Consider the following 27,436-nt stretch of genomic DNA (forward strand, 5'->3'; position numbering starts at 1 on the left):
ACCAAGTCTGCCTCTCGGCGTCTGCTGGTACCACTACCGATACAAAGCTCGAGCCCGTCAGTGCAAACAGCCACGCCAGTTTGCGGGAAAAGCATGGGCCACGCACAGACAGCGGCCTGCGTTTAATGCCCAATATAAAACCACCTATTCCACATCACGGACCGCGTCACCAAAGTCCGCTACCTCATCGACGAAGATACCGAAGTGTGTGTTGTTCCTCCTACATTGGAGGACTGCCAACGACGCAAGACCTCACCGCCTCTCACCGCGGTGGATGGTTCAACCATACGAACCTACGGACAGAGGGCTGTTACGCTTGACATAGGCCTGAGACGCATGTTTCACTTTATATTCTTAATCGCTGACGTGCGTGTATCCATCATCGGTGCGGATTTTTTTGGCATGTTAAGCTTGTCGTAGACCTGCGACATAGCAGTCTCGTGGTTTCTGAGAACCTCCTCACAGTTCAGCGCGTTACATTACATTTGCCAAAGTTTCCGTTTACCAAACTCATGCCAAAGTATCCGCGCTGTGGTCTACGCTTCCGCGAGAATTTTCCGATCTCTTTCGCGCTCCGTCTCTTGAAGACCCGAACGCCACAATATCACTCATCACATAGCGAGAGTAGGAGCGCCGCTGTTCGCACGTCCTCATCGTCGCGTTCCGGACCTCTACAAGATTGAACGCCGAGAATTCGAGCACATGCTTGAACTCAGATACGTCCGCCCCTCTTCCGTTGCGTGGTAATCTCCGCTAGACATGGTTCCCAATCCCCCACGTGACAGGAGACCATGCGGTGACTACCGCGCCCTCAACAAAGTGACGATACCAAGCTGCTATTTGATACCGCCCATCCAGGACTTCTCGGCATTGATGCATGGTTCCACTGAATTCAGAAAAACTGACTTGGTAAAGGCATACCACCAAATACTTTTCGAGCCTTCCGACGTATGAATGACTACCATAATAACAACTTTTCACATGTTTGAATACATGCGTATGCCCTTCGGTCTGGGAAACGCCGCACAAACCTTTATACGGTTCGTGGCCCTGGTACTTCGTGGTTTGACCTTCTGCTTCGCGTACATCGACAACATCCTTGTCTTCAGCACCACTGTAGAAGATCACGAACTTCACCTGCATCAGGTTTTCACACGACCCCACAAATATTGACTGGTCGTCAACGGACCAAAGAGCGAGTTCGGCGTTTCCTCACTGGATTTTTCTTGGCCAGCACGTGGATTAGCGCAAGATCTCTCCACTGGCCGCGCATGTTGAAGTTATAATGCAGCTTCTACGACCAACAAATACGAAGAAACTACGTGAAGTCCTCAGTCTTGCTGACTATTACCAGTGGCTTTTTCCTTATTGTGCTGCCATTTTGCATCCACTCCACGCACCTCTTCTCGGCCATATGAAGCCCAACGCTTCTATCTTCTGGACGCGCGATGCAGAGACAGCTTTCAATTTCATCAAGGAAGCTCTGGCTAACGCAACGCTCCTCGCGCATTCAAAGAGTGACGCCATGACGTCGCTCACAGTAGACACCTCGGACGTCGCCATAGGAGCAGTCTTGATCCAGTTGGTCGACGGAGTTTTGCAGCCGGTCGCTTTCTTCTCACGGAAACCCCCACAGACCGAGAGCCGTTAAAGCACATTCGGTCGCAAACTGCTCGCGGCCTATTTGGCTGTCAAGCACTTTCGACACTTTCAAGAAGGTCGGCAGTTTTATATCCTCACCGACCACAAGCCGCTTACGTGTCAATTGACCGCTACAAACTCTGCCCACACCCCACGTGAGATCCGCCAGCTTGCATACATGTCCGAGGTAACGAGTGATATCCGGCACATCAGTGGCAAAGACAACTTCATTGCTGACGCGCTTTCCCGGATAGAAATCAACGCAACTATTGATGAGTGCCCACCAGTAGAATTTGCAGCCATGGCTACTCCACAATAGGACGACAGCGAGCTCCAGGTGTTGCGACTCTAAGAGAACTTCCTCAAGCTCGAAAATATCTAACTTCCACGCTGTGCGATTCCCTTTGTTTGCGACACCTCTACCAGTTGTCATCGCCCTTACGTTCCAGCACCATTTCGCCGCAAAGTCTTCGACGCTTTGCATTTCTTGTCGCATTCCGGTATACGTGCGACTCAGCTCCTAATCACGGGGCGATATCTAAGGCCCCAATTGAACACTGATGTCCGCCGCTGGACACGTGCTTGCCTTAAGTACCAGCTAACCAAAGTACAGCGCAACATCGTCAGCCCACTGGGTACCTTCACGCCTCCTGACTCGCGGTTCAGTCAAGTGCACTTGGACCTCGTAAGCCCTTTGACCCCATCACAAAACAGCTGGTATACGCTAACCTGCGTAGGCCAGTTCACGCGGTGGCCTGAGACACTACCCCTCGCCGACATGACGGTGGAGTCAGTCGCCCGCGGACTCATCACCGTGTGGATAAACCGCTACGGAGTTCCCAAATAAAGCCATTACAACGAATCGTGCTCGTCAATTTGACTCCGCGCTCTCCCGCACCTTGTCCCGAATGTTTGGTGTCAACCACATCAAGACGACTGCCTACCAGCCGATGTCAAATGGCATGTTTGAACGATTTCCCCGCCAACTCAAAGCTTCGCTCATGACCTCCCAATCTTTGATACCTTGGACGTAGCGACTACCACCCGTCCTCCTCGCCCTGCACAGTACATTACGTACGGACGCGTCCTGCTTCTCGGCTGAGCTCGTATTTAGCGCTACTATAAGGCTTCCTGGTCAGTTTTTTGAGACGTCACCAGTGTCACCATTGCACGTAGCTGACAATGAAAGTTGACTCAGGAATGACATGAGAGATGTGTCCCCTATTCCTGCGCGTCAAGACTCACGCCCAAGCTTCGTTAGTCGTGCGCTCCGCTAGTGCACCCAAGTCTTCGTACGACATGATGCAATCAGACCACCACTGCAACCTCCTTACGACGAACCCTTTAAGGTCGTCAAGCGTTGCCCAAAGAATTTCGTTATGTTTCTTAATGAACACGAAGACAGTGTCTCAATTGACCACACAAAGCCAGCTCTCTTCAACACTGACGACGTCCTCGAAGACTACAAGCCATCCGCGAGAACCAGACGAACGCGCTTTGCATTAGCAGAACCTACAACCTGCTCATAGGGTTCACTCCTTCACGCACGGGCTGCCTCACTAGAGGGGGGGGGGCACTATGGCAAGCAGTAGTAGTAAACGTTTATTCAGAAAAAAAACAGAGGTTGCAAGAGAGACCACCCTCTAGTGGGTCAGCCTCCCTGCAGTACTAGGTGGAGTCCCTAGTCAGGGACCCCATTGGTCGTGGCCACTGTCCTGGCACGCTGGACCATGGCTCGTTTGGCCGCAAGGTCCTGGCAACCGAGCAGGGCCGCCTCCCAGTCTTCTTTTGTTGGATTTGGGTTCCGGATAAAGAAGGATTGAGCTGGCATGCCCATACTATTTGGTAGGTGTCAGCCACCTCCGCACTGGCAGAGGCCAGAAAAGGAAGAGTCAAAGTGTTTAAGCATTAAGCACTGCCGGGCACAGAAAAGTATTGGTAAATATTCGGAGAAGAAGTCTCTCGTCCGCCTTCCTAAGTCCTTTGCAGGGCGGAGGAGAACGATGGTGGGAGTCCCGGTAATAGGTAATTATCTTTTTAAAAGTTAGTAGAGGAGCATTTTCTTCTGAAACACAGGGGTCATCGGTGGGCGAGGCAGTGACTCGGGGAATGAGTGTGCAGGCGGCAGCGTGCGCCGCCTCAATGCCTGCGAGGCCCTGATGGTCAGGAGTCCAGAATATTGAACGCGGAGAGGGGTAACTTACTCTCAGACAAGATTTAAGAATTTTGACAGCTAGGGGTGTGATCCATTCCAGTTTAAAATTTCAGCAAGCTCCTTTGGAGTCTGATATAATTTCAGAACTGTCGTGCGATACAGTCACAGCTATCGCCATCTCTTCAGCATGGGTAGCATTGGTTGCGCGGAAAGACAGACGATCCACCTGCCTGTCTTGGTATATCACTGCGGCCGTATACCAACCCCCGCGGTAAGGGCCGGCGATGTCCGTGTAAAATACGTTTTGTTTAGAGCCGAATCGGCGCCGGAAAGCAAGAGCCCGCGCCTCTCAACGGCCAGCGTGCGACTCACGTGACATATTGGTGGGGAGGGGTCGCACATTTATCGCACATTTCCAATGTTCGGACACTCGTACCCGCTCCTCTGTTCAGAATTCATGCCGAAGGTGTAGGCGATCTAGCAGTTGTCTGCCTGACGGGGTCTGCACCAGACGCGTGTATTGATTCGTTAAGTGAGCTTTCCGGAGCTCCCGATGGGTGTTTACCACTCCCAACGCAAGAAGTTTTGCATTGGAAGTAGCGATCGGGAGATCTAGGGCTCCCTTGACATTTTTGCGAAAGGTGACCTCCAAGGAATCTTCATCGTGCTTCCGTAAGTGCAAGTACGGAGTCGCATACAAGATATGACTAGTGACAAAAGCATGTGTGAGACGAAGCGCATCCTCGCTTTTGAGACCTCTTCGCTTGTCGGAGACTCGGCGGACCATGCGGCCCTCCTGTTCTGAAATATAGGCAGCTTGTGAAGTGTTGTCTCGAACCTGCGGTGTTTGTGAATGTGGAGTCTAAGAACACGGATCTACTGTGCCTCATTAATAGCTCCACTACGCAGGGAAAGGTTGATGGACAAAGTGCACTTCACCGACGGCCAAAGGTGCACGAATTGGGACTTATATGGGGAACACCGGAGGCCGCAGTACACCACATATTCGTCCACTATATGGACTGCGGTTAGCAGGCTGTCCTCCATGCTACCCAGGCATCCTTCTGTGGCCCACAGAGTGATTTCGTCGGCATAAAGCGCATGCTTGACCACGTCGACGGCAGCCAAGTGGGCCGGGAGCTGTGCCATAGCTAAGTTGAATAGCAGAGGCGACAACACAGTGTCCTGTGGTGTGCCTCGCGTGCCTAGGGGATAGGGTCTTATTCCTGATCATGGATGCGAATGCACGCAACTCTGTCAGTAAGAAAGTTTTGGATGTAGTTGAAGGTGCGCTCGCTTCAGTTGGTGGCACTTAGGTGAGCTAAGATGACTTCGTGCTTAAAATTATCGAAGGCTCCTTTAAGGTCAAGTGCTAGAATGATGTTGTCACTGTGGGAAACTAGTACATTGTGGTGTAGTTGTAGGAGTATGTCCTGCGAAGATTTCTCGGGTCTGAAGCCATACATAGAATTGGCGAAAATGCGGCGCTCTTCCAAAAAGGAAGAGACACGATCCCTTACCATAGTTTCCAATAGCTTCTCGCACAAGAAGTAAGAGAAATGGGTCTGAGATTCTCAGTGTTGATAGGTTTTCCTGGCTTTGGAATAAAGTTTACTAGAGACGTTTTTCAGTGTAGGGGGAGAGGCAGTTTTCCGAACCAGATCGCATTATATAGTCAAGAAGCGACTGGTGCGCTGCATCGGGTAAAGTTGTCAGCATTTTAGCGGTAGTTTTCTCTCGCCCGGAAACCATACCTAACCTCATTTTGGCAAGAGCGGCGCGAAAGTCGTGCAACTGGAAAGAAGCATCCCCTGAGCCGAGTTCTCTCTGCCTGCATAGCGATACACGGAGCCTCGCGTGTCCTGCTGAGTGCAAAGATATCGGTCCCGTAGTAATAGGGCTAGTGGTGTTGTGGAGCCGTGGAAATTATGAAAGGTTCGGTGCAGTTCTTTTTGCGTTTCATCTCGCGTTTGAGAGGGATCAATCAGACTGCGGAAGAGTTTCCATGCATTTCGACTGGACATTTGCGTGCTGGCAGTGTTACAGCGATCTACCCAATTTGAGTCGGTGAGCTAAGCAGCGTACTCGGCCGCCTTCTGGGTGAGATCGAGTATCCGCATGCGGAGTTTGCGGTTGTGTTTTTGTCAGCGCCATCTCTTTGCGAGGCTCCAACGGGCCTCCCAAAGATGAAAGAGATGGTAATCTATATCCGGATGACTATCTGTGAGTTGTATTTTGGTCTTGTGTTTTCTTAGTGTTTCGAGCACAGAGTGAGCCCACTGGTAATAACCAATCTCCAGGATGAGAGAGGCAGGTAAGGACTGCTGGAAGGCTTCCCAGTTTGGTAGGTGAGCCTGAGCGATGGGGCGTGGTAGGGGTCGTGTAGAAAACGTAGTGTTGACTGAGAATGCAGTGATCACTACCGAGGGTTTCGTCAGTATTGAACCAGTCTGCGTGTCGGATGTTTTTCGTGAATGTTAGGTCGGGGCAAGCGTCCTGGCTGACAGAGTTACCTACACGAGTTGGTTGCACAGGTTCTGTTTGAATAGTCATGCCCAGCGTGGAAGTTAGTTCCGCAAGTTTTCTTCCATGCGCCTTTTCCTTGCGATAGCCCCAAAGCCTGCTAGGGGCGTTGAAGTCACCCACTATTAAAAGGGGGTCATGCCCGGCGAGCTTCAGTGCCCTGCTGAAGATGTCAGCGAATGTGATGTTTTCGAGTTCAGGTTTGCAATGAATATTGAGGATGTGCACTGGGGGGTCGGTTCTGTGCAGGAGAAGAATCGTGACCATAGTGTACGACTATGGTATTAAAATTTCGAGGTTGGCCTCTTGCGTATACAAGGTTTTATGAACAAGAAGACAGGTGAAGGGGTCCCATTGAAAAGTGTTATAACCTGAGAGGCGCACGGCGTTGCCGGACTCTTGAAAGGCAACGACGGCGCACAGGTGCTCAAATATTTCAAGATAGATGCCGTAAAGGGCCCGTTTGGCCTTATCTTTGAACCCTCCACAGTTGCATTGAATTAAAGAGAGTAACTGAGGTTTTCGGTGTGGCGATGTGGAGCAGTTAAGATGAGTCACAAAATTGAGAATTTTTGGTGGCTTGGAGGGACTCTACTCCTACTTCGGCGTCCCGTGCAAGTGGAAGCTTGGAGTACTCGGAGGTTTCAGCGAGGCTGATGGCATGGGAAAACTTGTAGGGACGGTTAACATCCTTCAGATGATTAGCCCTCCGGCTTCGAGGGTTTACGCCATGGAGCCAAGTTTTAATGTTACTCGTCACCTGTTGGGTAACATTGTTGGAAAGAGTTTCCAGGCTTTTGCTTCTGGTGGTGAGTTGTGTCATTAAAGCGGTCATAGTACTTTCAATAGCCTGAAATTGCTCTTCAGCGTTAGAAGGCTTCGATACGGAAGGAATAGTGCACATGGGCATGGGTTCTGGAGCGGGAATGGTAATATTTGTGGCAAGTGACGCGATGGGGAATGGTGGACAACCTGCCTCCAAGGCGGCAATTTCGGTTTGAAGCTGCGCGTTCTGGGCCCGCAGCGCAGCAAGCTCTTGTTTGAGCTCGAGGAATTCGGGGGAGGAGGCGCGGAAGAAAGAGCAAGAGGGGAAGGAGGAGAAGGCAGCCTTCACCCCGTTGGCTACCTGAGAAGCAGTTTTCTTGTACTGCCGCTTACGGGCGCCAGGAGCAGTCAGAGGTTGGATTGGAGCATGGGGCACCCTGGTCAGGTGTCTTGGACGGCGTTTGCTGCGACAGTGTCTTAGGTAGAGGTGGTGCTTGTTGACTGGTCTATCCAGCAGCACGGTTCTTCGTGGCTTGGTTGGTAGCTCCCGGCTGACGTCTTTCTGGCACGTCCCCAGATGTCTTGTGCGTTGACCGCTGCTTCGACGAGCCACGACTGCCAAGGTGCCCGCCCGGCTGCTGCAGGCGGCAAAACCTTGCTTTGCAGGTCTGGGTCCGGTAAGGCGTCCCTCACCGCACACCAGGCACGATGGCTTGCACTCGTGCGGTGCCATATCCTCCTCAGAAGCACCCACAAGTTGACCACAATGGCAGCAATGTTGGTCATTCAGGTGGGGACTCAGCTCCATCTGGTGGCTCACTGTACCACAGCGGTAGCAGGCTGGCACGGTGCGTTTATATTCGCGTACTGGTGTCACAACACCGTTGTAGTGCACGAAACGTGGCACGCGGCGGCCCTCGAAAGTTATAAAGGCCACCGAAGTCTTTCCAAGCTTTCTGATGAAAGCGATGCTCTCACCACGCCAATGAATATTTGCTTTCAAGAAGGCAGAGGTCTCCTGCTTTTGCACCGTAATGACGCCACGGCACACTTCCCCACTGATCTTGGTGTGGCCGATCATTGGTAGGGATTCTCGTGATGTTTCGAGTGAGAATTCTCGAGAGAGAAGGTTCACAGAGTTGATGTTTGCAGTGGAAACCACAGTGATATTTTGCTCCCACATAGGCCACACACTGACAGAGTCACTGAAGGTAGCGTTTACGTATGAGGTGAGCTTGGCGCATAGTTCACGTGGTTGAAAAGTAGCTTTGAGATCCACCGTGACACGAGGCTTCAGCATGATGTTGAAGTCTTCCGCAGCAATGCGGGGCATAGCGGTAGGCCGCCACGATACACGGGATGTCTTCTTCTCGGGTGGTATGTTCGCGGACGGGGCCTTATTAGTAGCCGATGCCTTTGTTGCTTTAGATTGCTGGCGACGCTTGCGGAGGGCCACCACAGAGAACAGTCCCTAATCCACAATATTCGTTGGTGGAACAGATTTTTTGGGCACTGGGGTAGAAAATTGTTTCCACGCCAACGTCGTGTGATCATATCCACGGAGAGTGGTGGCCGCCATCGGTGGCTGCGGCCACGGAGAAGTTCTGACGGAGCCAGCGTTCGGTGCAACGCTCAGTCGGGCCAACGTAGCTCCCACGAGGTCAGGTCAACAAGTGGACATAAAATGGCCCAAAATTAGCCCACCTGGCGGAGAGAGGTGTCTTCTAGTGCCGAACAATGTTACAAAGAAGACAAGAATAATCTCGATGAAGTGTGAAGCAGGGTTCCACCGGCCCTCACGAATAGAGCGGGAGCCGATGTGACGCATGTCCGCTCTCGTCGCGCGCTCGTAGCGTTTTTCGCCCTATGGCAAGCCGTCAGCGTCTCGGAGAATACGAAGAAGTAGTGCCGCAGCTGCTCCGCCTGTTCGAGCCAGTACGAGAGAATTGGACACCAGCAAGAAGCACAGCATCTGTAGACGTCCATTCCGGAGCAGAAATAAATAAGATATGTGAGAAACCAAACGCTGCACGTCTTCTTACAAATGTATCAGCCATCCATCATTATCACTACTTGACTGTGAGTTTGACTATATAGATCATTCTTAGAAAAGTGCTTCGAATGAACGCCATGCATACTGCTCTCACTATCGTCTTATTCCGGTTGACATGCGCACCCTTGTGCACTTATATGTCCTTCTAACGTGAGAATAAACAAGTTGTTATTGCGTGCTCCAGCTGTGTGCCTCCTCTTGCTTCATGTGTGTGTGTGTTCCTCGCACACTCCCAGTTCGCTGGATAATTATGAATTAGCAACTAGCCCACCTTTTCATTCTATTTCAATCTATTTCCATGTACCTTGCTCAGCGTGAATCCCCGTTATCGAGTTCAATAGATCCGAGCAGGTCGTTTCTGTTCTTCTTCATACAAACTTTGGCAAAATGCCCTACCTTTTTGCAATAATGGCTCAGCGATGTTTGGGCAGAGTAGTTTTTGCGAGGGTGTCGCCGACGCCCACAATAGCGACATGATAGCGCGGCCGAGTGTTCAGACTGATAACGGGACGAAAGGCTGGGCGTATCATTTCGACGAGCCGAATCGATGTTCAGCGTTTCAGCAAAGGCGTTATCCACAGTAAATCTTTGGCGGGATTACCGTTCTTTCTCTGTGTCCTCATGAATGTGGGCTTGGCACAGTGATTCTTCGGAGGTAAGTTTTGTGCAGCGGCATAATTGATGAGAGAGTTTCCCGTCGTTTATGCCCATGACAAATCTGTCCCGAACAAGACGGTCCTCGACAAGGGGGCTGTTGTAGCTGCAGCGCTTTACCAGGTTACGTAACACAGTGAAAAACATATTTGCACAGCGCAAGACTACGAGTAGTTACGGCGCACCTACAGAAGAAGAGACAGCACTCTTTCCGTCCTTGTCTCTTCTTCTGTAGTTGCGCCGTAACTACTCGTAGTCTTGCACTGCGCAAATATGTTGATTCCCAATCACCAACTAGCCCAAGCATCTGTCTGTTCAAGCCATGAAAAAGTCATATACAGACTCGCCTGGCTGCTGAATGTGGTGGTGAAAACGATGATTTTCGTATAGCTAAAACCAGGGCGAATGAAGTGCGAATGCAATTTTTATTTGACCGATGCGAAAAGAAGCGTCTCTGGTGTCGTTACCCATGAGGACGAAAGAATGGATCAGGCTTGCCGTCCCGTACAGTAAAGAAGTCTCCATACCTGGGCGTCGTCACTGGCATTGTGCAGGCCAGCCACAAAGGCGTAGCTTTAGAACGTTGCAATCATCATGGGCCATTCTCCGGCCTTAGAAAATGTGAAGTTCGCTGGAGGGCGCAAGCCAGATACGCCAGTCTGAACGTTGTTCGCGTTGTCTTCAGTGGGGGTTGATACAGCGCTCTTAGGCACGTCGGAATGATGGCGTTTCCCCACTTCTGGCACCATGTTCAGCCCGGAAGCCGAAGAACGAGGCGGACTGCTGGCAAGCAGAAGCCAAAAAAAACTTTATTAGCTCTCCCCGAATCCAATAAATCCGCTTGGTGGACAGTTGTGCCTCCTTATGGCCACATGCTAAAAGGAACACTGGCAGTGCTCTCTACAGAAGCCGCGAAACCAAAGTCAGCGACGTTTTCTGGTGAAGTTATTATTAACCCCACAAAGACACCTTATATCTGCCGCATAAAAAATCTGACTTTCACTTTTTGGCATGCTGGGTTTACTGTAGTAAAAGAAGCGACTTATTATACAGATATTTGTTTTCATGAGGAAGATACGTACGTGCCTTCATCTGAGTGAGATCTGTATTCAAACATGGATTCGTGGTTCTCGAAACACGTCATGGCGGCCTCTTCTATGTAAAAGGAGACGTGATGCTCTTGCACTTCAGAGTCACAGTTCTTGAAGAAGGTGATTCAGCCCTACGTCTTCAGCCATTTATGTGGGTTTTCGAAAAATGATTCATGGCAGGGTCACTGCCGGTGGCCACTTCGTGCCAAATCGGCGGCTTTTGAGTCCATCTGGCGGTGATAATTTCAGGTTGGCACCACGGCTACTTCCTGTGCACTTTGAAATGCTATCTTGGCACAATCCGGTGTATCAGCTAGTGCACGTGCATTCCTTACACCCACCGGCAGGGTGGTACTCAACTAAACCCTTAACGTAACACGCAGTGGACCTTCCAAGACGGAATAATGAAGTCCTTGTTCGTTTGCCAGTGTGACACATATTCTGGTGAAAATTGGCCTATAATTATGTGAGTTTAAGTACTTACGAAAAAGGATAGATGATGAAGTTACCCAATATAAGTTTTATGCTAAATGTCAAATTTTAGTGCACCTTTATGATTAGATGTAACTGATAAAGTCGTACGCTTGAGGGAGAACACGTGTCTAGCACGCTGTTCACGCTGCCTACAATCGACGCCGAGGCTGGGAGCCAGTTTCTGATACCTACATAAAGCGGATGTTCTCGTACACGTGACAAAAAGTGATTCATTGCATAAGTAAAACACAGAAAATAACTGGACTGGTTGTCTTCAAGCAATATCACTTTTTGAAGTTGAACTGGGTTTATGGTAACTACTAAAAGTATGCGCCAGCGAATAGATCCCCCGACCTAGTAGTACAATTATTGAGCCTACTGATTCGCATCTTGCAGTGGTCCTATTTTGGCAATTACTCGACGATACGTATACTATATGCAGACCACACCCCCAGACCGGACTTTTTTCGGTAGCAGGAAGGCACTTCCTGAAGGCCTTGAGTACTTTAGATAAATACCTATTTTCATCACTTATTTTTGTTACCCCCCCCCCCCCCCCCGAATATCAGTAGTCCCCTGGGCACCTAGGGCACCACCCGCCTTCTGGCTACGGGCCTGATGCAGCTGTACAAAATTTATAGTTTGTTCATTGATTTGAGATGTGCTTATGGCTTGAAGACGAAAAAAAGAGGCAAAAACTGTGCTGTTATTTCTAAGCCATTGTTACTTCGAAATGATAGTCCTCATTAATTAAATGATCAAAACTCTTGATATTTGCGGTTTTCTGCCTTTTGGCTACGAATTTGGTGCTGAAAACAAATGGCTTGGCTTCTTAGTTTTAGCTTGTTTGAAGGATACTTTTCGAATACCCATCAAAAACAGTGATCCACGGTGACTTGCTGCTTCCTGAGTTTCTGCATCACGACTCTCACGGGCAACATCGTGGCTGCTCTCCTTGTCGTCGGAGTTTGACTTATCAGTCCGTATTCTGGCAGTATAGGGCTTCATCACTCACTGTTTTCGGAAAGCTTGTGAGTGTTCAGGCATCCTATTCACTGCATAAGCTTGTACGCAGCTTTTCGCGGGTGTACAAAATGTGAACAACAGACCATGGCTTCCACCAGAGGTCAAGTGGTTGTGACTGAAGAACGCTCAGCACAAGGTGACAAAGACAAAAACTGTGTTCGACCTACTTATGGCTGCCGAAAGGCAAACTGCTGTAAGATCGACAGGTACTGCTGACTGGGCGAGTTGGTGCGTTATAAAATATGGATTCAGCGTAGCTCAGTTTAAGCGTGAAGATACTATAGTCAAGAAGAAAAAAAAAACAAACGACAGTGTTAACGCTAACTTACAACTTTTGTTTATTGCATACCCTTACAAGACACTATATAGCTCATTCCACGTAACGCCACACACATGACAAAACCACACACGTGCGGCACAGCACACTATCAAGGAAACATGTAAGATGATGACTGCGACTGCGGTCGTCGGGTGTCGACAGATCTGAGCACCGGAGGAGCGTGCCATATTTACTACATGAATGATCAAAACTTCTCCCATTATCGCGAGGGCTCATCGTAGCAGCAGAATAAACTCTGCTAGTCGTGTAGTGTGCGCAACCGTATGAGAACTCTCTCAATCCATATGCACACAGAACCCAACCAAGGCTGCAAAAGCTGCCATAGCATTAGCCGAAATGGCCGGATCTGAAACAATCATTAGTGACTCCAAATCTTCCATTATCCGATTTGCCCGTGGCACTGTTTCCGCAACCACGACGAACATCCTCCATGCTCTGCCCCGAGTGACACGCAGCGCCTCAGGCGACACTGCTGCCAGCAGCACCGAAGGTAACGATCTCCGTTTAATCCAACTCGTCTGAGTCCCAGCGCACGCTGGAAACCCGGTTAACGAAGCCACCCACAGACTAGCCCGAAGACTCGTACACCAAGTGGTGGGTCAGACTTCGGACCACAATATCGGAGCAACTGAACCACTCGTTAAGTTTCACGACATCCCGCAGTACTGGAAGCTATCAAGGCAAACAAGACCACCGCCGCACCTGCAACTAAACAAATCTCAACAAATCACTTGCCGGTGGCTTCAAGCCAACTCATTTCCCATCCGTACATACACAGATACATATACCCAATCTTATTCACATTTACGTGCACGCTTTGCAAGCCACAGAGCACCACCTTGTACCACATCATCTGGGGATTCAGCAAGGACCCTCCCCGACCAATCCTCCTAAGACGGTCACCTTCAAGTGAGACCTGGGAGAGAATCCTCATGACCACAAGCCTGGAGACCCATCTCCGGGCCATCAAATCCACTGATGAGGTGGCAACCAGGCACGGCCTGACAGTCCTCGCCACTTAGAAAACCGCCATCTGCCCTAATAAAGTTGTTTATCACTACTCTCAATCAGTGCCAAAGTTGCCGCAAGACTGTTATGGTGCCTGCTACGAGTCGTGGTAAATGTTCGTGAAGGCAAACCCCGATCTCGTGACAAGAAGTAATTGAGTAGGTGCGCGTGGTACAATATTGTCACGGGATCGTGTCGTCGATGAAGGGAGCGGACAATAGGTTGAATATTAAACTGTTTACTTGGTCGAGCCTGTGGCCACGTAAAAGGGACGATTACAGCAACACACTGGCGCTGATGGCGGCGAACTGAGCGTCAGCCGTCGATCAACTGGCGAGCGGTAAAGAGCGTCGTAATTCATGTGTTGTCGAATATTCCAGCCTTATCGCTGGTGGCCACATAAGTTGAAGAATAATCTCGAATGCTCTCGAAGTGGCCGTAATCTTAAGAAAGTTATCTACTGCAGTTCGAAGCTTCTCGAACAATGCAAGTGTGCCCCGCCGCGGAGGTCTAGTGGCTAAGATACTCGACTGCCCACCCGCAGGTTGCGTTATCGAATCCGGGCTATGGCGGCTGCATTTCCGATGGAGGCGAAAATGTTGTAGGCCCGTGTTCTCAGATTTGGGTACACGTATTAAAGAACCCCAGGTGGTCGAAATTTCCGAACCCTTCCACTACGGCGTCTGTCATAATTATACGGTGGTTTTGGGACGTTAAATCCCTCATATCAATCGGTCACTCCAGGTGCGGTTTACGCTGAGAATTGCATGAATTTGAAAGCGGGGCGATAACATGACTTGGATTGTGGCATTTCCCTTCTGTAAAAAAAGTCATCGCCCCAATGCTTCAAGACAAAACAAGATGAGAGTACAATAAAAAATGATAAGAAAATGAACAATAGGTAGAAACAATAAAGCACAGCAAAAACAACGAAATACAGTCCTCATGTTCGCGCATGAAATGGCATGAGGCGCACGACATGGAAGATTTAGGGCTGAACATGGCGCCGTTGAGAGTTCGTGATTCCTTTGTAAACAAACTCGTAGTCTATTGTACTCAGACGCCGGACTACCCTGTATTGTTCGAAGTAGCATCACTGAAGTTTTTCACTGAGACTACATTGGCGTACGGGCGTCCGCACCCAAACACGGTCATCAGGCTGGTATTCTACCAAACTTTTTCGAAGATTTTAACGGCAGCTGTCGGTTGTTTGTTGGTTTTTGATGCAGAGATGGGTGAGTTGTTGAGATTTTTCACCACGCTGGAGATATACAGTCACATCGATGCTTTCTTTGTCACTGACGGTGGGTAACAAGGGCTCAAGCATGGTGGCTGGGCTCCTTCCACACAACAGCTTGTACGGCTTCATCGTTTTCATTTCTTGAACGGCCGTGCTGTAAGCGAAGGTGACAAATGGAAGAATTGCATCCCCCGTCTTGTGTTCGACCAGTGATGTTCCGTACTACGCCGAAGAATTCCCATTCAGTAACATCAAAATTTTCTATTTCGGAGATTTTCTCCTGCAAACGTTGAGAAATTCCTAGCATATTTCTCTGCATAACAGTACTAATTTTCACGCCCATCCACACTCACAAACACATTATAACTACACATGTCTGACGTAATGGCGACTTTTGGCAACAAGAATAGCACCTCCACTGCTGCACAATGAAAGTATGACTTTATTATTTTCTATACTGTTAGTACACTGCGCATTGTGAGCTCAAAATCTAACAGAAATATGGAACTAGAAGTCGCTCAACGTAAATAGCAGAAACAAATCTTAAGGTCTATGCTGCCGTGGTGCATGTGCCAGAATATATTACAGCAGATGAAGGTGCACTATGACCGCTAAATATTGGTCGTGATAGGAAAATTGAACCATTCGAGAAATTCCCTGTAATATCTCAAAAATTCCCTGTTTCCCTTTAGCTCAAAATGACAGGCGAAAATTCCCCTAAAAAGGAAAAAAATTTTCTGCACGGAACATCACTGTGCTCGACGTCGACATACAAGGCCAGCATATCGGTGATGGTCTTATTAAGACGCTTGGCGAGACCATTCGTCTGCGAATGGTAGGCGGTGGTCCGGCGGTGACTTGTCTGGCTGTACCTGAGGATCGCCTGAGTAGGTTCGCCGTAAAAGCCGTTCCTCTGTCTGCGGCGAAAACCTCTGGAGCTCTGTGACGCAGGACGATGTTTTCGAAAAAGAACTTTGCTAGCTCGGTGGCATATCCTATGGGCAGAGCCGTTGTCTCAGTGCAGCGGGTTAGGTAGCCTGCACCTCCAACGATCCATGCAATTCAACGTCAGGAACGGCCCCAGTAAGTTCTTGCTGATTTTCTGAAAGGGCCAGAGAGGTGGCTAGGTATGCTGGAGAAGTCCAGCTGGCCAAGTCGGTGGCGTCTTTTGTCATTGATAGTCTCGACATATCCTCCCGTAATGAGTGACGTCGGCGGCAACTCATCTCCAGTAATACTTCTCCTGTATTCTCGCGAGTGTACAGGAAACATCAAGGTGACCAGCTTCGGGTCATCGTGCGGAGCATCCAAAACTTTTGGACGTGATGCCGAAGGCACTACGAAGAGGCAGTTGGCCCGATGTGGTGAACAGTTTTTGTTGACGAGGATACCGTTACGCTATAAAAGTGACACCAGTGCTCGCTTGAAGACCTTTAGAACAATGGCAGCCTTGCCCTGTATTCTACAAGGTCCTTGATTTCACACTGTCGTTCCGCTAACCATCGACGCTTAAGGTTCCCAGGAAACAGTCGCCGTCCTCGTCGTCCTGTGGTGGTGGGTCAACAGGGGCGCGAGACAGGCAGTCGGCGTCAGAGTGCCGTCGTCCCAACTTGTAATTGACGGTGATGTCGAATTCCTTAAGTCGCAGACTCCACCATGCGGTGAGACCTGAATGGTCCTTCAAGTTAGCTAGCCAACAGATGGCAAGGCGGTCGCTCCCAGCTTTGAAAGGCCGCCGTAGAGATAAGGGCGAAACTTGCAGGTAGCCCAGATGATGGCTAGGCATTGCTTTTCTGTTGTAGAATTGTTGACTTCCGCCTTGGATAGTGGCCGGCTCGCATAACTGATGACCGTTTCAAGTCTGTCACTTTTCTGCACCAGGACAGCTCCGAGCCCTACACTGCTTGTGTCGGTGTGGATTTCCATGTCGGCGTTCTCGTCGAAAGGAGCTAATATCTGCGGTGTCTGCAGGCATCGTTTTAGTTCTTGAAATGCTTCTTCCTGCGGAGTTTCCCACTTGAACTCGACGTCGGTCTTTGTAAGGGTAATGAGTGGCTCAGCGATGCGGGCAAAATTTCTGATAAAACGCGAGTATAGGCGCAGAGGCCGAGCAATCGACGCACAGCCTTCTTGTTGGTGGGTGATGGAAATAAAGTGATGGTTGTTGTCTTGGGCGGGTCGGGGCGTGCTCCAGACTTGCTTATCATGTGTCCCAAGAGCAAGAGTTGCTCGTATGAAAAGTGGCACTTATATGGCTTCAGAGTGAGCCCGGAGGTCTTGGTTACTTCAAGTACACCTTCAAGGCGCTGAAGATGGTCGTCGAAGCTTGAGGAAAACACGACGACATTGTCTAACTACACCAGGCGAGTATGCCACTTCAATCTAGTAAGCACAGTGTTCATAAAACTCTGGAACGTCACAGGCGTCGAGCAAGTGCCAAAGGGCATGAATACGAACTCGAAGAGGCCGTCTGGTGCTGCGAATGCAGTATTTTCTCTGCCTCTTTTGTCTACTTCGATCTGCTAATAGTCTGTCTTGATGTTCATAGATGAAAAGTAATTGGCGTTGTGGAGTCAATAAAGGATGTCGTTTATTCTGGGGAGAGGGTATCGTTACCTTGTTCAGTCAGCGACGGTCAACGCAGAAGCGTAGTGTTCCATTTTTTTTTTCACTAGCACCACCAGTGACGCCCATGGACTCTATGAAGGCTAGATAACATGGACTCTATGAAGGCTAGATAAATACGCAAGGCATTTCGTCGACCTGTTTCCCTATAGCCTCGCATTGTCGCGTCGAAACTCTCTACGAACTCTGAGAGAGTCGCCTGGCATTTTCTTCAAATATGATTCGGTGTTTCGCGACATGGGTCCGTCGGATTCTTGACGACTACAAAAAGCAGGTTTTGTATTTCAGGAGCAGGTTTTCGAGCTCCTCTCGTTTATGTGTCGGAAGGCTCGCATTAACGTCAAAAGCTGGCTGAAGAGTTGCAGCCATCGGAGTAGATTCGGCGGAATCGGTGAGGGGGAAAGCGTTGCTGGCTTTCAATATCGCTTCGACGTAGGCAATCTTCGTGCCTTTGCTAACGCGCTTGGAATCCTTGATGAAGTTCGTGAGCATCACCCTTGCGTTCCCTTTCTTTAGCTGGGCTATTTCTCTGGCGGCATAAATTTCTCGGTTGGTCAACAGGTGCTGGTTACCTCCAACGAAGCCATGCACGTCGGTGGAATCTTCAGTGCCGATGGAAATGCTGACGCTGGAGCAAGGAGGAATGGTGACTTGGCCTTGCAGCACATTCAAGGCATGTCTTCCTGACAGCGTGTGCGGTGGCAGTGATTTTTTTGAGGATATTGTTATCGACTTTGTTTTCAGATCGGTGATCGCACTGTGGAGGCCCAAGAATTTCATTCCAAGAATGACGTCTCTCGAGCAATGCTGCAGTAAAACAAAGCTTGGGGGATAAATCTTACGGTTAATGGTGACTCTAGCTGTGCAGGATTCTGCCAGCGTAAGAAGGAGACATCCAGCTGTATAAATTTTGGGGCCTTCCCAAGTTCCCAACTTTATTCAGCTTCACGGTGAATGTCCCACTGATGACGTAATAGTCGGCTCCGGTGTCGATGAGAGCTGTGACGCTGTGGTCGTCGATTAGGACGTCGAGGTCATCGCGTTGCAGTTAGATCGCACCATCGGATCTCGGTTACGACGATTCGTACTACTGAATCGATGCTGCAACAAGTCATCTTCTGGCCCCGAAGTTTCGACGTCGGGGCAACATTCATGACATTCATGACATTCATGTTGCGGTGGGTTCTTGAGGTTTCGTTTCAGTGTCGTTCATGGCGGCGAAGGATCTTCGGCAGTTCTTCGTACAGCAACCACACTTCCATCAGTTGCTGTCTTAAGTTTTTCGAGTACGTTCTAGGTGACCGAACCCGGTTTGGGCCATTGTACTGCGGACGGTACGGTGACATGTAGCGGCCGGGTGAGAGTTAACAAGAAGATGACTGGGGTGTCCTCTGCACTCCGGCGAGATGGTACCCAGACAACACAAACAACCTCAGGACGTCCTCAGTGTCCCTTCGTGAGGACAATATGACGCCTTCAGAATATCCTCTTATGGTACTAGAATGGCACTAATCCCGTCTCCTTGTCCACACACATAACAACCTCAGCACATCCTCAAATAACACTTCAGAACTTTTTCAGTATCTTTTGATAGTTGGCGTGGCTGTTTCAGTACTGCGGGCAGCGATACCACTTAGGATTTACTTGTTTTTATGAAATTTTCATACATAAAAAACAACACCTGCGATGTCTCATGTATATATACTGTATCAATCAACAGAGAGGTGACAAAACAAACAAAGCTTGTTGACTGAAATTTATTTAACAGTAATTAATCACAACTGACACCTTTGTCAGGCATTAGAGTCCACGTATAGTCTGAAAAAGAAAAGCAGTATCAAGGCAGTCAACACAGCTCAATCAACCACGTTTGTAATCTTCCTCGAAAGTTTGACACAGTGTCCTCATCACCACGTGTATTGTGCCCAATGCACTCACTAGTGTTTGAGGCTCTGCTCTGACAGCCTATCAGTACACTCGACACGGGCGTTTACTTGACCTTCCCGAGGTCGGGCCATGGGTCAGATGCAAAAGTCGATCCTTTCACATTGGGACCAGGCTGCTTCGAAGCCCAATTGATCGCGATTGGCTGTTGTTCCAGGCTGCTTCGAACCACACCTCGCCACGGTCGGCTGGTAACAATGCATCCATGATCAGTCTGAACGCTGAGCAGCCCAGTGCACCCATCAACACGGCAATTTACCTACCGTCATCACCTACGACTTACACTCTCACACATATCTCACTTTTAACCATGCACACAAACAACAAAGGACACGAACCTTCACTAGTACACAGCACCTTCCCTGGCAGACCCCATTTTGACAGTCAGTTGGCTTGGAATGGCTTGACTACTTGACAATCCACAATGGTGTGCAAGGTCAATTGTTGCCAGCTGCTAGTTTGTTATTACGCGCTACAGCCGCGTATAATGAGCAATTTGAGGTTGTGACATTTAAGAACACATTGTTTCAAATGTATATTTCGCATTACCAAGTTCGATACCCTAAGCCAATTATTTACGCGTGTCTCAATAAGCGGAAGGCATATTTGAAAAGTTTCTGCCAAAATTAAAAGAAACAAACCAGGTAAAAATATACGATAACTTTATAACTGTATGAAACGAATGGGAGGAGAAAGTTTTCACATATGAAATGCATCTACTTGGTGCGCAAAAGTTTTGAGGAATTATATCTAAGTGCTCAGTGCAATGCTTTTTTCATCCCCAAAAGATCCTTGACAGGACCTTTTCCGGACCAATTGTTGTCTTCAGAAAGCACCCGAAAAGACGTTTCTGGGTCAAACCAACTTGTGTCGTCCTCAGTAAGTACTAAGGTCAATGATAACTGTGCGAGGACGATTGTACCATATGAGGACGACCTCAGGCCATCGAGTGTTGTCTAGGTATGCTATGTCACATGGCCTTTCATCACACTGCAGTGGACGCCACCCGTCGATGACGAAACAACGTACTCCTATCCAGTGGTGCTAGCAGCGCTGGTACGTGCGCCTGGCTTCACCACAGCGGTAGCACAGTCGACGCTGGTCAGGGGCGCGCGCCAGACGTCAATCTTCCTGTAAGTGTAGCGCTGGCCGGCGTCATCGGTAGCGGCGGTGGTGCCTGGCGGGAGAACTGCGGTGGGCAGTGTCCTCACGTGGGCATGGAAGAGCGTTGTGGTGCACTGCAGTGGCGTAGCTCATAGCTTCCGGTTCAGGCTTCAGTGCTTCGGGGATTCCAAGCGACTGGTGAACTTCTTCGTGAACAATGTCGGGAATCGAATGAGCATGAGGTTGCAGCAAAGGCAGCAGCTTGTGCAGCTCCTCCCACAGTCTCGATTGGTCTGGTGCAGGTCATTGGTACTAAAAGTTTCGACGCAGTTGAATGATGCACGGCGGTTTTACTGCGTCTTCCACATCTCAAGCGCATTTTCTACAGTTCTGGCCTCGATAAGTATTTCATTGACCGTCTTGGGTTGGTTCTTCTCTTCAGCCATGACGAGGTTGGCGTGACGAAACAACCGAGGTCATTTCTTTCACGGAGATAGTCACTGTTTAATTAGGAAGCTGCCCCCGTGTCTTGGGCAATGTGGCAGCCCTTTTCTTGCAGAGAAAGCTCGGGAAGGTGCCTAACAACGTCGTCCGAAAGAGATCCCGGGTCCGTAGCATCGATTCCCTGTTCTCGAATCTTGCGGAGTCTTCTGGGCAGAAGTATACGTGACGTAGTTTTTCTTCGGGGTCCCAGCAGTTCAAGTTGGCGACGCGGTTGCGTGTCTGCAGCCACCTCTCCGGGTCTTTACTAGGTGATCCATGGAATCTCAGTGGCTCTTGGGGTGGCTACTTAATGATCGCCGCTGGTGGTGGTGTAGCGGCTGTCATCATCGCTGCAGTCGTCGTCACGGTCGTCGTGCGAGTCTAGTCGGGCAAACACCCGTACTCCAATGGTAAACTTTGTTGCCTGCGACTGAATCAATGGTCGTGGTTGGCGTCGGTGTTTCTCCGCGACGTGCACTTGGCTCACGATTGGAGGGGGGCGTGTGGTACATTAATCAGGAAGCACTTCCACCACATATCACGGAGTCGTGACTTTGACGAAGGGAGCAGACAGTAGGTTGAAGATTAAACTGTTTATTTGGTTAAACTGTTTATTTTCCACATATAGGAAAAACTACACAAGACACTGGTACTGATAGCGGCGAACTGAGCATCGGCCGTCGATGAACTGGCAAGTGGTGAAGCCTGTTAGCATTTATGCACATGCCGTTGAATATTCTAGCGTTATTGCTAGCAGCCACGTAGGTTCCAAAATTATTTGTAATTTTCGCGAAATGGGCGTCATCTTTAACAAAATTATATACATCAGTCCCGAAGCTTCTCAAACATCACAGGCGTCTTTTGCACTGAGAATTTTTGACAATGAAATGAGGCGATAACATGACTTGGAATGTGGCAATATACTAATTGTAAGGAAAAGCATCTGTAAATAAAGGTTGCTGATTGTGTCTTTCTGTGCGCATTTAAGTGCAACTGCACATAAATATGGTTATTAGTCACCGTCCTTTCTGTCATCTCGTATCCATCTTGTTACAGCATTATTTTTTTCATTCTAAATCAGTATGTATTCCAACCAGCTCTGTTCAAGACGCTAATACATGTGTTCAGTAGTAACAATCACTCTGGCTATTGGATAAACTTGAACACGCACTGTGGGCTACTTTGAAGTTCTTATGTGTAACTGATGGTGAAGACCAGGCTGTTCGCCAATGTTCAGATAAACCCTTCTGCAGCGCGATCTTATTAGTTGTACGTATGCACGCCTCAACGTTGCTCTGCGACCACACTACCCGAAAATAATGACATGGGAGCCAAAGTGTACTCACACTCATCGTGATTTCCCGTGTGATTTCCTCATCCAGGCAGGACGAGGTGAGCTCCTGCAACCCTCAGTTGTGGACGACCATAGACATTGCAATTAGATCGGGGGCCACCGGCGTGTGGCTCTCAAGACAAAGATGCACTAATTGTGCACTTCATGCTCTTAAAACTTGGAGAAATTCCAATGCTGTCACTCATTTTTTCTTCAATAATATGTAAGATTTACTGTCCTAAAACCATCATATGATTATGAAAGACACCGTAGTTGAGGGCTCCGGAAATTTCGACCACTTGGGGTTCTTCAACGTGCATCCACACCTGGTTAGGGTGCTTTTCTTTGAACAAAACACGACCTATAATCACTAATTTTTTAACAAGGAATTCAAGACAGTGCTAGGTCAAGGTTTCAAACTGAGGAACAAGGCCTTTAGTATTTCACGTGACTTTTCTGAGGCCGTGAGTGAAACATCACAAGCTCTTGCAATTTTGATTGATGATTGATATGCACGATTTAAAGTCTTGAAACCAGCATATGCTTGTGAGAGACACCGTAGGAGAGGGCTCCGGAAAGTTTGACCACCTGTGGTTTTTCAACGTTCACCACACGGGCGTACAGCATTTTCACCTTTATGAAAAATGCAGCCGCCGCAGCCTGGATTTGATCTCATGACCCGCGAGTCAGGAGCCCAATACATGAGCCACTAGACCATCGTGCGGGACCACGTATTGTTCTCTCGTTCAGCACAAGAAGCCGCAATATCAGTTCAGTGAGCCGTAACTTGAGGCGTAATACATAAAATTGGTCTTGTAATAAATGCTAAGCATTTCTTTGTGAACTGCAAGCTCTTTTCGCGCCTGCCTGCCTGCCTGCCTGCCTGCCTGCCTGCCTGCCTGCCCGCCCGCCCGCCCGCCCGCCCGCACGCTTACCTGCCTGCCTGCCTGCTTGTCTGTCTGTCTGTGTGTCTGTCTGTCTGTCTGTCTGTCTGTCTGTCTGTCTGTCTGTCTTTCTGTCTGTCCTTTTACGTCTGGATGCTCTTGTGATCACCCCCTTCACTTGTTTTAACCAAAACTAGTATGACAGAATAGGATGGTTTGCACTCTGTTCTATCTCACTGCTCTATTTTCTTTCTGAAACGTTCCCTGCACACTAAGAAAAGTAGACTTCTTTCAGAATGCAATACCAACCAGCCCAAGTAGCCACTTTTTTTTGCAGAATACGACGTGCTGGTGTCAAAAGAATAATGTTACCAACCCGCTGCGTACTTAGCCAACACACCGCTGTCGATTTAGACTTAGTATCTACCAAAGAATGACAAAAACTCAGATGTCATTTTAACAGGTGAGTGCTAAGAAAAATCTGACATCAACAGCGTGGACTCAATGAATGCAAAGAATAAATGTCCACGTCTCAGCAGGATTAGAACCCCAACATTTTTCGTGGCAATAAAGCAGTTTATCACAGGGCCATTGCAGGTATCAGAACTACTTTTCAAATATGCCCTTATGTCTCTGAAACGTCAATTGTGGTTGCAGTGCTGGCTATCTAATTTATAAACATTACACTCATACTTCTATGATACAGCCGGCACATCAGGTAGCTGTCAATTGTAAGTGGGTACCAAGCCCTGAAGTTGACTTATGTAGCAGTGTGCAGGGCTACCACTTTAGCGAGCCCTAGCGTTTTATATCAGTTGATCGCTTCTGGTGTTGCGAATACTCATGTTCCTGTTTGCATCGTTACAAAAGTGTAAACAGCTGACTATATAAACATCTACAACTGTTCAACACAATGCTTGTGCGTCCAGCAGTTGTATCCACATGATTCACATTACGTCGATTCACAAGGTGCATAAGATCTGCCGAACTTTTCATGCGAGAAAGTTTCATTTGTATCGGAGACTTTTTTAGAATGTGTATTTCTAATAGGGCCTGAGAAGTCGTCCTTGCCCGCTCCTCAATAAACAAAGAACAATCTACTAACCCGCGGTGTACTTATGGATTTACGCACATGGCATCAAATCAGGTCGTTAGGGCCCAGTGGCCGTGAAATAAAAAAATGGCTTTGAACGCTTTGCAAATTTTATTAAGGTTGCTTTTGACAACGACGATGAAAATTCACAGCACTGATAAGAACCGTCATCAGGGCCTAGCAGGTGGTTGTACGGAAGAAAATATATCAGGCTTCTTTATTCCTCCTTTAACTTGAGTGCAGAAAATCTAAACGAACACCGTATTAGTAAGTGCGGACGTCCTCAAAATTACATTTTTTAGTGGTGAGTCACTGAACCGTTTTTTTAATTCATTTCTTTTTTTGACAGTAAATAATTGTCGTAGTACAGAAGACTAATGGCGACTTTATGAGTGACTTGCCTAGGCCTCTAGCACCGCACTGCACGTTGGTCACACAATGCAACTGCATTGAAAATATAGGTACAAGATTGATTTAGACTCACTCCGAAAACACCGTTCACCCGTCTCAGCGTTTCTCCCCGGTGTGACATCAGTCAAGTTTCTCCAAACTCAACAAAAATGCCACAACGGTAGTGTCCACGACAGTGTGAATTTTCGCAGAAATGCTCCCCCAAAATTAGCAGTTTTGTTTCCATTTTCCATGTGCTAGAGGAAAATTGTGGGTGGTGTCGTCAATTAGTGACACTACAGCTGAAAGGGCTCAGATGCACTCGTCATCAATAGCTAAAACAGGTGCCACCCACCTATGAGGGAAGCAGCCTCGGTGGCGTCAGCAACACGCCAGGGTGCTCGATGGCCGCTGCGGATGGCGAAGAAAGCTGGAAACTCCTGGCTCTCCCCGAAAGTTGCCACGCACACGCCTTCGGTCTCCTGCTCGAAGGAAATTTCTGTGGTCATTTGCTGTGTCGATACCTTTTTGCAGCAATATAAATACTATCACCTCTAGGCACACTCACCAACGAAAATAAAGCCATACGATCAAAAATGACACTTGAACTCGCTTTATGCAAGGCCAGCTGAAAATTCAAGATCTGCACATCATGCTTGTTCTTCAAACCGCCAATCACTTTGCTAATGTAAACTCAAGCCTTGTAGGGCGCATCAGGATGGACAGACGAGAATTCATTGAGCCTTCCAATCTTGAGCGGTAAACCGTCAAAATCCAACAGGTGCACGTATGAACCTTGAGAATACCACTAACAAATTGAAAAGAGTGACAGATAACACTGTGTTCGGTAGTAAGAAATATATAGTTTTTTTAAGTAACTATAGAGACTCTGGCACAGTGATCGTTAAACGACAATGGGAATGATGGCTGGTACACGGACTTACCTAGTCTTCGTGGTTGCAGGCTTTGAACGCTCTTGTGGCTTTGTTTTTTTGCTGTGTTCTAGTTTTGTTTCGAGTGAAAGAGCAGACGGTTGTGAACTGCATGAACTGATTTGAAATGGTGAGTCTAAAAGGTAAAGGTAGTGAAGTGCGACTGCTGTACATTTGCTGACTTTTGTTTCGCGACAAAGCATCTTGAAGTCACGCGAAGTGAAATGGAGCCAGAAAAACAAAGATTGAACAAATCCATGTAATACCCATCATCCCCATTCTCGCTGAAGCACCATGCGTTCCACCTCCCATAGACATTAACGCTAGAGTTTTTAGTGTATATATAGGAATCTATGATGGAGACAGTCCACACAGCCACCGAGCCGAGTGCGAGACTCGAAGCTGGGAAGAGGCGAAACTGTAGGGCAGAGTATTTTAGTTCAACACAAAACCTGGAGATGTCGAATGATGGAATTGAATTTTAGTTAAAGCACACGCGGCAAATGTGTATTTTTCAACTACCCACGGGGTAATCTCACGCTGGCAGTATATTGTTGGTCAAAACCCAATGCTACATTTGCAATGTGGTTTGTTAATTGTTGGGTAGCACGTTCTCTCTCACGACGGAGGTTGTGTTTTTATAGCCAATGTCCATTGCGTAGTTAACGCTCAGGCGGTACCAAAAGAGGCAGAACGCTTTCCTGGCAATCGAAGGTGGTCTGTTTTTGCGTTCAGACAAATCGACCGCCACGAAAGCAACAGATGACGGAAGATGCACGCCGACCCACTGAGACCCTAAGGTGCTTCGCCCTTGAAAACCGTGCTCCCGGGTCAATGCTAAATGAGCGACCATGTTTCTGTGCCTCAGCTCCCCAATGGCAACATTTTTCATTGTGTCACACGACGAGCAAACGCCGTCGTCTTTGATAAGCGAAAAAACTGATGGTGCGCACAAAAGGTTGTTTCGCTTGAGCCATGGTTGATAGCGCTGCCACATGACAAGGGCACCAATATGAGTTTTCATGGGCGAACCTCCTGAAACGCAAGGCTTGTCTGTTGGCGGTGTTGGCGTTGTGCGCACAGCACATGCAAGGTAGCCGCCAGAAAGTTTCATACAATATTACCTAGAAGAGAATCTGGCGCTAGTGTCTACGCGGGCTTCTTCAGCGGCACCTGTACCCCTTTGAAAATTATGGGAAGTGCAGACTTTGAATTCACTTCAGATGGATCGCGTTCTTGAGATTCTCAATGCTTGTTTACGGAGTAGAAAACAAAGTGATATAAAATTATATCCAATTGAACCTTCTTTATTTTTTGTATGTAAATTTCACTGGAAAGTGTTTCTGTAATCATGAATTAGAAGTGAAATCTAGAGAAATTCAACCTCCATTCTGCAGGGTGTCTAAAAATAAAAGTCGAGCGCAAATAAAAACGGGACACAGGAAACAAGCAGACAAGACAGAACGCTCACTACCAAGTGATTTATTTAAGAAAGAATTGTGGGGAGAAATGCGGAACATAAGTCACAAACGTATTGAAAGCAAGCAACACGAGACATATTGTAACAACTAGACTTTTCACTTACGCCTACAGGTGTGAGATCAAGCTCACAGTTTCAGGGTATTTTGTGAAAGTGGCTTTATTTCGAAAAAATTGGCGACGCCTTGTTTGCCTGTCA

General features: G+C 48.3%; 1 protein-coding gene across 6 annotated transcripts in view; it reads right to left on the reverse strand.

Annotated features, from left to right (window-relative positions):
- The window catches only part of LOC119169183 (pseudouridine-5'-phosphate glycosidase), a 2,087,124-nt gene that overhangs the window by 1,817,317 nt on the left and 242,371 nt on the right, over nt 1-27,436 (reverse strand). For all 6 annotated transcript variants that reach the window (XM_037420298.2, XM_075886270.1, XM_075886274.1 and 3 more), the window contains one exon: nt 25,182-25,308. In XM_037420298.2, the coding sequence (XP_037276195.2) occupies nt 25,182-25,308 (127 nt within the window). The remainder of the gene's footprint in view (nt 1-25,181; nt 25,309-27,436) is intronic.

The sequence above is a fragment of the Rhipicephalus microplus genome, chromosome 2, assembly GCF_043290135.1.
Source record: "Rhipicephalus microplus isolate Deutch F79 chromosome 2, USDA_Rmic, whole genome shotgun sequence".
In the NCBI taxonomy this organism is placed as follows: Eukaryota; Metazoa; Arthropoda; class Arachnida; order Ixodida; family Ixodidae; genus Rhipicephalus; species Rhipicephalus microplus.